The 9,627-nt window shown below is 53.7% G+C and overlaps 2 protein-coding genes across 2 annotated transcripts; both read left to right on the forward strand.

Annotated features, from left to right (window-relative positions):
- Nucleotides 1–392: 392 nt before the first annotated feature.
- Nucleotides 393–2,604, forward strand: HOXC6 (homeobox C6; the record flags this gene model as incomplete). Its single annotated transcript, XM_081310256.1, has 2 exons — nt 393–792; nt 1,515–2,604. 2 exons carry the CDS (start codon nt 393–395, stop codon nt 1,820–1,822), a joined length of 708 nt encoding a protein of 235 aa, XP_081166382.1. The 3' UTR covers nt 1,823–2,604.
- Nucleotides 2,605–4,952: 2,348 nt separating this feature from the next.
- HOXC5 (homeobox C5) lies at nt 4,953–7,260 on the forward strand. Its single transcript, XM_081310257.1, has 2 exons — nt 4,953–5,421; nt 6,125–7,260. Exons 1-2 carry the CDS (start codon nt 4,968–4,970, stop codon nt 6,337–6,339), a joined length of 669 nt encoding a protein of 222 aa, XP_081166383.1. The 5' UTR covers nt 4,953–4,967; the 3' UTR covers nt 6,340–7,260.
- The last annotated feature ends 2,367 nt before the right edge of the window (nt 7,261–9,627 follow it).

The raw sequence follows: 9,627 nt of genomic DNA on the forward strand, positions 1-9,627 counted from the left end.
GCTCTGGCCACAGCAGAGCAAAGTTATCTGGGTCTGAGAGATTTCCTGGGAGTACATCTCTCCTTCCCTGGGTCCTAAGGTCCTGTTTATGAACATGCACCCCCTGCTTCACCCCCAAACCAGTTCTCCACATAAATATTTTTAAAAAGAAATCCAAGTCTTACTTTCAAATCACACACTTAGTCTCAACTAGGGAATCAACAGAAGCAGAAGCGATTTTTTTCCCCCTTCTTGACATCTGGCTTGCGATTGGCTGGAAGGGGGTCAGCTGACTTTGTCATTTTGTCTGTCCTGGATTGGAGCCGTCCCTATAACCATCTAGTTCCGAGTACAAACTGGAGACAGAAATAAATATTAAAGAAATCATAGCCCGACCAGGTAAAGGCAAAGGGATGAATTCCTACTTCACTAACCCTTCCTTATCCTGCCACCTCGCCGGGGGCCAGGACGTCCTCCCTAACGTCGCCCTCAATTCCACCGCCTATGATCCAGTGAGGCATTTCTCGACCTATGGAGCAGCCGTTGCTCAGAACCGGATCTACTCGACTCCCTTTTATTCGCCACAGGAGAATGTCGTGTTCAGTTCCAGCCGGGGGCCGTATGACTATGGATCTAATTCCTTTTACCAGGAGAAAGACATGCTCTCAAACTGCAGACAAAACACCTTAGGACATAACACACAGACCTCAATCGCTCAGGATTTTAGTTCTGAGCAGGGCAGGACTGCGCCCCAGGACCAGAAAGCCAGTATCCAGATTTACCCCTGGATGCAGCGAATGAATTCGCACAGTGGTGAGTTTTACAGCTCCGAGATATAAATTAAATAAACTGAACTGGCTTTATGACCGGCTTCCCTAGAAGAACGGGCGGAGAGAGTTTTTTATGGCCCCATAAAAACAATCACGCTCGTCTCCTCGCCGACGCCGAGACAGGGCCCCCTCTTCTGCCCCCTCTGCTTGCCTCCCGCGCTGGCTCACAGGGGCCAGGCCCCCTCAGCCCCTGGTGGATTGGAGGGCTTCAGGGAGAGCTGAGGGGGGAAGGAACAGGGCAGGGGATGAGAGGAAAGGGGCAGTGGTGGGGGGGCCCCAAAGTCGAGTTAGGCTGAGGAGAAGGGAGGGGGAAAGGGGAGGACAGAAAAGTGGGGAGAAGTTTTTAAGGAGCTAGGGTGCTTAGGAGGTGTGGAGCCCAGTCCTTGAGAAATGGGGCCCTTATCCCCAGTATTTGAGATTTTATAAAAATCAGATTTTAGACTGGCAGCTTTCTGCCTGGTTTTTGCCCCGCCCCCCACCTTTCTTTGGGACACACATCTCCTACCCTATGGGAGGACTGAATGAAGTTGGGGCCCTAGGCTGTACCCCCAGTGGGGGTGGGGCAGGGCAAAAGGCAGAAGACTAGACCTAGAGAGGTCGCGAGCTGCAGGCCAAGTTGGGAGGGTCAGGACTTTGCTAGGGGGAATCGTCTGCAGAGGACGCCTTGCTGATTGTTTTTAGTGTGTTTTGTGCCCGGATCTCTAGGGGTCGGCTATGGAGCAGACCGGAGGCGCGGCCGCCAGATCTACTCGCGGTACCAGACCCTGGAACTGGAGAAGGAATTTCACTTCAACCGCTACCTAACACGGCGCCGGCGCATCGAGATCGCCAATGCGCTCTGCCTGACCGAGCGGCAGATCAAAATCTGGTTCCAGAATCGCAGGATGAAGTGGAAAAAAGAATCTAATCTCACGTCCACGCTCTCAGGGGGCGGCGGAGGGGCCGCAGCTGACAGCCTGGGCGGAAAAGAGGAAAAGCGGGAAGAGACAGAAGAAGAGAAGCAGAAAGAGTGACCAGGACTGTCCTTGCCACCCCTCTCTTTCCTTCTCCCTTTGCTCACCCCAACTCTCCCCTAATCACACACTCTGTATTTATCACTGGCACAATTGATGTGTTTTGACTCTCTAAAGCAAAATTAGGGAGTCAAACGTGGACCTGAAAGTCAGTTCTGGACCCCCTCCCTCACCGCACAACTCTTCACCATTGGCCTCCTCCTCCTAGCTCCCTCGCTAGCTCCTTCTCGGCTTGTCTGCAGGCCCCTTTCCCCGCCCAGGCCTTGGGGGCTCTCAGCCCTGAGCCTTGCTTCAGACTCCACAGATCTCCCTACACTTGAGGACTTGACTCCCCCCACCAGTCGCTTACGTCCCCCACCCCCGCCCCCGCGCCCAGAGCGGGCTCGCGGGCCTGGGGCCTCTGTTCCCGGGTCTTAGGGCCCGGCCTGGCAGCCCGGAGAGCCGGAGGCCCAAGGAGGGCGCGCCTGGGCCCCACAGCAACCCCCAGGGCCTCCCCGCAACCCCTGTCCGGCCCCTCTGCCCCAGCAAATGCCCAGCCCAGGCAAATTGTATTTAAATATTCCTGGGGGTCATTATGGCATATTACAAACTGTGACCGTTTCTGTGTGAATATTTTTAGCTGTATTTGTGGTCTCTGTATTTATATTTATGTTTAGAACCCTCAGTGTTCCGATCTCATTTTTAAAAAAGGGAAAAAAGAGGGAAAATTACAAAAAAAGAAAAAAAGTGAATGACATTTGTTTAGCCAGTAGGAGAAAATAAATAAATAAATCCCCTCGTGTTACCCTCCTGTATAAATCCGACCTCTGGATCCGTTCTCGAATATTTAATAAAACATATTATTTTTAAAAGTTTATATCTGCGTTTCTGTTAATTCGCTCAGCCGCCGGCTTGGAGCAGGCTCCAAGCACTCCCGCGTCTGCCCGCCGCCTGCAAGCCCTCAGTCCTCTGCATTCGCCTTCTTCGGGAGCCGGGCGCCGAGTCCCGGCCTCCGAATTTTCCTCGTGACCGCGCTGGGGGGGCTGGGAAGTCTCTCAGGGCTCCCCACGCGAACCGACACACACCCATTTAAAAAAAAAAAAGCCGTTTAGGATTTCGGTGGGGGTGGGGGTGGAGGAGCCCGGGTTAGTAGGGTTGGGCTCCAAGCCCCACACAGGCCTTTCTTTCCTGCCTGTGGTAGCATGGGGTCCTCGGCGTCTGAACCCCTTAAAGGCTATAGCAGAAGCATTTTCCAGGCACCAGGGTCTCCTCCCCCCCACTCCCAGGACCGTGGGGAGGGGGACGCTCGGCAGCCAGTCCCCGGCCCAAACCAGGCCCGCTGTTGGGAAATGTGGCGGAGGCGGAGAGTTTAGGAGAACCAGAAGACCAGACCGCGGGATTGGAGTCCTTCGGCCGGGACTGAACGACTCAAGGACATCCCGAAAGAGAAAGCCTGGAAACTGAGCTCTCGCCTGTGCTGGGACTCCTGAAGTGGCCGGAACAAAATTCCTCCTTCTTTACCGCCCCAGCTTGTCTGGTTCCTTCCTCCTTCTCTCAAACCTGGCGGGTGAGGGGCGCAGCAGGACCCTAACCATTTCTCAGCTCCAGCCTTCTCTCCCCAAGCCCAGTCAGAAAAACCTGAGTGGGCCTAGTGGAGAGGTGGTGTGTATTTGGGGTCGGGAGGGGGGTCTCCTGAAGAGAAAAAAATCCACCAGAGTATTCCAGATTCTCCAAATCCCCGCCAGCGCCTCCGCCTGCGGGAAGGGGGGCTTCTCCTGACAGAGGCGGAGATTTCCTGGGGAGAAAGAGCAAGCAGGAAAGAGTAAGACTTGGGACTAGGAGAGGAGAGGAAGGGGCAGAAGGGCTACAGAGACCTTGGCCAAAGGCTGCCAATGTTGCCCAGGCATCTGCTCTGCCAGCCCCCTCAGCCGGGTCCTCTCCATGCCTCTGAAGAGCTAAGAAATTGCTCTCCTGTGGGCCTTCTGGATTCAGGTTCCTGGAAAGCCTGGAAAAGCACCAAAGGAAAGATCTCTTTGCTTAGATAATAATTGTGGAGGCTTGAATTTTGCTTCTCCATGCTCTCTAGTAGCATCTATTTTCTTTCTAAAATATCTGGCATGAGTAGTACATGAGGATCACACACAGGGAAAAGTCCTCCCACCCATTTGTGTCCGGTTCTACATACACACACAGGCACACATTTGAAAACTGCCTTATTGTCACTTTGGGGTCCCTGGCATGATGAGGTCTACCCAAGTCTATCTACCATCTTACTTCCAGGTTCATTCCAGAGAATTTCCAGAACTCTCAGCCTCATGACCTTCCTGTCTAGTTTTGCCCATCCAGGACCCTTCCTCTTGGGAATTCTGTCCACCTTTCCCAAGGAATCTACTTTCCCATATTTATAGGTACCTCCTCAGTAGTACTGGGGCCTTGGGGCCTTGGGGCCTTGGAGGCAAGGGACCTCGACCTTTGGTCTAGGAAACTTGAGATAAGCCCCCTTGGTTCTCCAACCTAGGCAGGAGCCAGCCACACTACCTAAATTCCCCTTTCCTCATCCATTTTTAAAGTTTGGAAGGCCCTGGAGGAAGGGAGAATGGGACTATCTATTAAAAAGGCACCTCTGTGTATCTTAAATGGGACCTTATCTTTTCTCAAATTTAAATAGAATTTAAAAGGCCAGCTCAGGGATTTGTTGCAGCTACAACCAGCTTCTCCACAGGGTAGAAAAATCCAGCTGCCAGAAGGCGACCAGAGCTTCAGGATGCAATTCTTCCATGTAGACACCAGGTGTCGCTGTGGGCTCGTTGTCACGGCTACCCCCCAATTCCAAGAACCTTTTTTTTTTTCTCTCCCCCTTCTCTCTCTTTCTCTCTCTCACTCCCTCTCCCCCTTGCTTGGGCTTTGCCAACATATCAAGATGCGTTTCGCCGGCTTCCATCACTAACCTCCCGGAGGTCATCAAGCCAAATTTATGAGTGGCCGTACGAGTCACGTGACTCTATTTAAGGCTCCCTTATTTGGGAAGAGCGCATAGGATAAAGAAAGAGATATCTCCACCTATAAATTGTGCACTTTGGAGAACAAAAAACCCCTCAACTTCAAAGAGTCACAAATCACCCTTAATCAAAAAGGGTGCAGAAATTTTTTTTGGGCCCTCCCCGCCATGAGCTCCTACGTAGCCAATTCATTCTATAAGCAGAGCCCCAATATCCCTGCCTATAACATGCAAACTTGTGGGAACTATGGATCGGCCTCAGAGGTGCAGGCATCCAGGTACTGCTACGGCGGATTGGACTTAAGCATCACTTTCCCACCGCCTGCGCCTTCCAACTCTCTCCACGGGGTAGACATGGCTGCCAACCCCCGGGCTCACCCCGACCGCCCCGCCTGCAGCGCCGCGGCCGCTCCGGGACACGCTCTGGGCAGAGACGAAGCGGCTCCTCTGAACCCCGGGATGTACAGTCAGAAGGCAGCTCGCCCGGCGCTGGAGGAGCGAGCTAAGAGCAGTGGGGAGATCAAAGAGGAGCAGGCGCAGACAGGGCAACCCGCCGGACTGAGCCAGCCACCGGCCCCGCCACAGATTTACCCGTGGATGACCAAACTGCACATGAGCCACGGTAAACTTTAGGACTTCATTTTGCGCGCTCGGGTCCGCCTGGGTTTTATAGGCCATGCGGGGCAAATAAAGAAAAAAAACCTGCGGCCATAAATTTTACGATCCAGGCATCAATGGCTCGTAAAACTGTCCACTAAAAGGCTTAGAGGCTGTGTGCGCCCAAATTTACGACGACATAATTGGATCATAGGAACAAAACGTGTATAAAAGGCAATATTCAATTTTTGGGGGAGAGGGAGGGAGTTAAAAAAATAGAGGGATCTGAAGGGTGAGGAGCGCGGGGCTCCAGAGCGGGGATCCCCCCGCGGCTCCCTCCCTCCCTCCCCTGCGGAGCCGGCTCGGCCGGCGCTCGCGGCTCCGGCGGATTCCAGCGACTCGGGAGGGGCGGGAGGGGGGTCCCCGGTGCCCGGATCTCGAGGGTGCTTATTGTTCGGTCCGAGCCTGGGTCTCCCTCTTCCCCCCACCCCCCCTCAGCCCCTCCGACTGCTGAGTGAAGGCTGCGGTGGAAAGTTTCCTGCCTGGGCGGAGGCGCCTCTCCCGGGGCTAGGTTGGGCTGGGTCGGCCCGCCTGCGGCCCACCGGGCCTGTCTTGCGGTTCTCGCCTCCTCTCCCTCCGGCCGCGGGTGGGGGCCTGGGATTGGGATGGGACGCTGGGGCGCTGCACGCTATTCACCCCTTCCTGGCTTGGGGGGATTTATGTTCCAGAGACGGACGGCAAGCGGTCCCGAACCAGTTACACGCGCTACCAGACTCTGGAACTCGAGAAAGAATTCCACTTTAACCGCTACCTCACTCGCCGCAGGCGCATAGAGATCGCCAACAACTTGTGTCTCAACGAGAGACAGATCAAGATCTGGTTCCAGAACCGCAGGATGAAGTGGAAGAAAGATTCCAAAATGAAAAGCAAAGAGGCTCTTTAGAGGCAGTGGGGAGGCCCGCAGAGATCACCCCAGCCGGCTTGGGTTCCTCGCGCCTTTTCTTTCGGTTTTCTCTCTATATTTTTGGGTGGGTCAGGGGCTGGAGTACTGGCTCCCGGGCCTCACAGACAAGCGCTTTTTCCTTGGCATTCTGTATCCCCACCAACCCAGGGTTCCTGCCAGGCTGCCGGCACTGCCCCATCTCCCCTCGCTCAGCTCAGCTCAGAGCTCAGCTTAGCTGGACATTCAGGGCCCAGGGCAAACTCTGCAGGGCCTCCCCAGAGGGCTGCGGCACACCGCAGGCTGGTGCTGAACAAACCTCAGCCTGGGCGGCTTCTTCAGCTCTTTGCCCCAGAGTGGCCCGCCTGAGTTAAGGTGGGCCCGGCCACAGGACCCTCGACCCGACCTCCGGCCTTGAGCTTTCCTTTGTTCCTTGTTAGGCGGGCCAGGCGGCTGCAAGCTGGTGTGAGAGTGCTTATGCCTGGCAGTCTCTTGCCAGAATCGGGGCGATTCCTTATAGCGACTAAACTGGGTCTTCACTTATTAATGATTTGCATATGAAAGGGGGAGATGACTGAACATGGCCTTAGGGTCCTCTTGGTTGCCCTATCCTCTCCAAACCTCTCCCCTGGAAGAAAAAAAAAAAAAAAGACTGGGAGCCTACCCAATCCGAGCCCGCTGCATGCCCTCTCAGGTCCGCAGCCCCAACCCCCTAGCTAGCTCAGCTACTGGGGTTTCCTTCCACAGGACCCCAGCAAGTGATCCTAGAGGCTCCATGCCATCCCACAGTTCCTGCCATGACTTTCTTTCCCTCCTGCTCCATCGCTCTTGCCCAACTATTTATTGACTCTGGGGTTCTTCCTGAAACTATATTTTGTCATATCAAATAAAGACCAAGAGAGAACAGGACTAAAGACACAGTGGCTCCTGTCTGTTTAGGGCATTACTGGGGCAAAGTGTCAAAATGAGCTGTGAGGGTTAGGGGAGGCCTACAGTCTTTAAGCCTCTCCTTAAAAAAAAAAAATATATATATATATATATATATATATATATATATATATATATATATATATTAGGTGCTTCTAGGGACAGCAAGAAGAGGGAAGTGAATGTGAGTTCTTTTCTTGATTCTTAGCTCCAAGAAGGACCTCCAGGGAAGAGGAGCGCACCCGGTACTCCCATACTGGCATTTTCCCATGCAGTGGCTACCCAGGGTATTCAGGCCTCTACGTTCATTCCCCCCTTGGCTGGGTGTATCTGAGACTTCTAGACTGGCAGTATCCCTCATTCCACACCAGAGCTGATGTGTAGGGAGGATCAGTGGCTCCGCCGTGCTCAGACTCAGGCCCTTATAGGGCACTGAAGATCTCCCTTAGGGCTAGGTGGTCCTGGGGCTTTACTGGACATAAGAGGGTTGAGCCCCTAGTCTAAGGACCCACTTGGCTCCAGAAGGACCTCCCAGAGAGTTGGTACTGCTGGACAAAGTGGTGCTGGGGAAATTGACTTAGGTGTACTTCAGCTTTCTAAGATGCTGGGGAGATGAGAGGGAGAGCAATATGCAGTGTATACCTGACTGGCAGGAAATGTTCAAGTGGTTTCCCTCTCCTCCTAGGAGGTCTAGGGCTATGCAGAACAATTAAGTGGGATAAGAGTTGTATAGACCAGTGCCAGTGTCATGTCTTTTTGCCATCATTTATCTCAGGCTCAGATTTTGTGTGAAGAGGGAGAGTAGCCTCTAGGGAGAGGAAAGGCAGTTAATTCAGGTGGTCTCTGAGTCTGGTCTGGGCCTAGGCTCTGCTCCTCTCTCCTCCAGGCTCCTGGGATGAACTGGGGGAGGAAGCACTTTATAGGAGAAACAAATGTGAAAGGGTCTATAAAACTTTACTGCATTTCCTCTCCCACCTCCCACAATGGGGTGATTTCCTGGAGCCTAGCCTAGGCCCCCCGCACTGGTGGGGTGGGGTTCTGGAGTTGGGCTAAGGGGCTGCTCTGACAGCCAAGAAGGAAGGGAGCAGAGGCGCTCTGAGGAGGGGCAGGGGGAATATTTATGATTAGTAATGCTGATGCTCGTTGGATTTATTATAAGGACTGACTTTGCTGCATCCTACTGTCTAGGCTACCAGTCCATCATTTTTAGAAGACCCAAGAGCTTTTATTTACCCCATGATTAGCACCCATTGCTATTACCCTTCCCCTTCATACTGCACTCAGGCCTGGTTAGAGCACCAGTGATATCTCTCCTCAACTTGCACAGAGGGTCAGCCCAGCCCACCAGCACTAACTCTACTCTTCTCTCTGTCTCTCTCTCTCTCTCTCTCTCTCTCTCTGTCTCTCTCTCTCTCTCTCTCTCTCCCTCTCCCTCTCCCCACTCTCTGAAATAAAATGTGTAATTTTCTTCAGGGAGTTATTTTAATTTTTTCTCCATGCTGAGTAAAACTATTGGGCGAGCAGTGAAGCATGAAGAAGCACTGGGTCTCCGGTGGGTAACAGTTAACTAAGAAAGAGGCAATGTCGCCTGCACTCACCCACACCAGCCTCCCAGGCTGCAGAGGGCCTGTGCTTTCTCCCCAGGAGATAGACCAGAGGAGAACCAAGGGTTTTACTGGGACTGGGGACAATGTTGCTCAAACCCACCAGGCAAGGTGCACCAGGTCCCTCTGGCACTGTCCGCCTCTTCCCAGCAGGGTCTGGGCCTCTCCTTCCCTGAAGGAGCTGAAGGACTGCCTCAGCTTGGCCAGGCTTGGGGAGACGCCTGCTCTCTTCCCTCCTGTCACAGCCTGCAGGCCTGCAACCAGGCCCAGCCTCAGCTTTAGCGGCAGCAGCTCCAGCAGCGGCAGAGGAGCCACAGGCCTTGGATCTACTCCCCTGCACTGGGGGTGGGTGAGGCCCAGACCCTTGTTTTCCCCCTGAGCAGAAGCTTCTGCTTAGGGTCCAGAGGAAGCTGCCCCACCAGCCAGCCTCCTGGAACAATCTCCAGGTACCAGGGTCTGGCACTGCTCTGGAGGAGTAAGTGAAGGGGCTTCTGGGTCCCAAAAGGAGACCATCAAGCCTGCCTCTCCACTTTTCCCTGGAACCCACCCACTCTGGCAGCCAGAAAGAAGGGGAAGAAGCATGACTTACCTTCCCGGGGGAGTGGGAAGAGGGGACACGGCCCACTCTGAGCAATTAGAGGAGAGAGGAGGAAAAAAAATAGGAAGAAAAAATATCAACACGACCACGAAGGCGACAGGTCCTTATGGAAATAAGTAAGCAAGTAACTAAGTAAGTAAATAAATAAATAAGTATCCACCC

Source organism: Spermophilus citellus (assembly GCF_964194105.1).
Source record: "Spermophilus citellus genome assembly, chromosome: 10".
NCBI lineage: Eukaryota > Metazoa > Chordata > Mammalia > Rodentia > Sciuridae > Spermophilus > Spermophilus citellus.

What these genes read in the sequence shown, in the direction of transcription:
- HOXC5 (XM_081310257.1), top strand. Translation starts at nt 4,968, where the DNA reads ATGAGCTCCTACGTAGCCAATTCATTCTATAAGCAGAGCCCCAATATC. An exon ending in CAAACTGCACATGAGCCACG is followed by an intron (nt 5,422 to 6,124) that starts GTAAACTTTAGG and finishes TTTATGTTCCAG; the next exon opens with AGACGGACGGCAAGCGGTCC.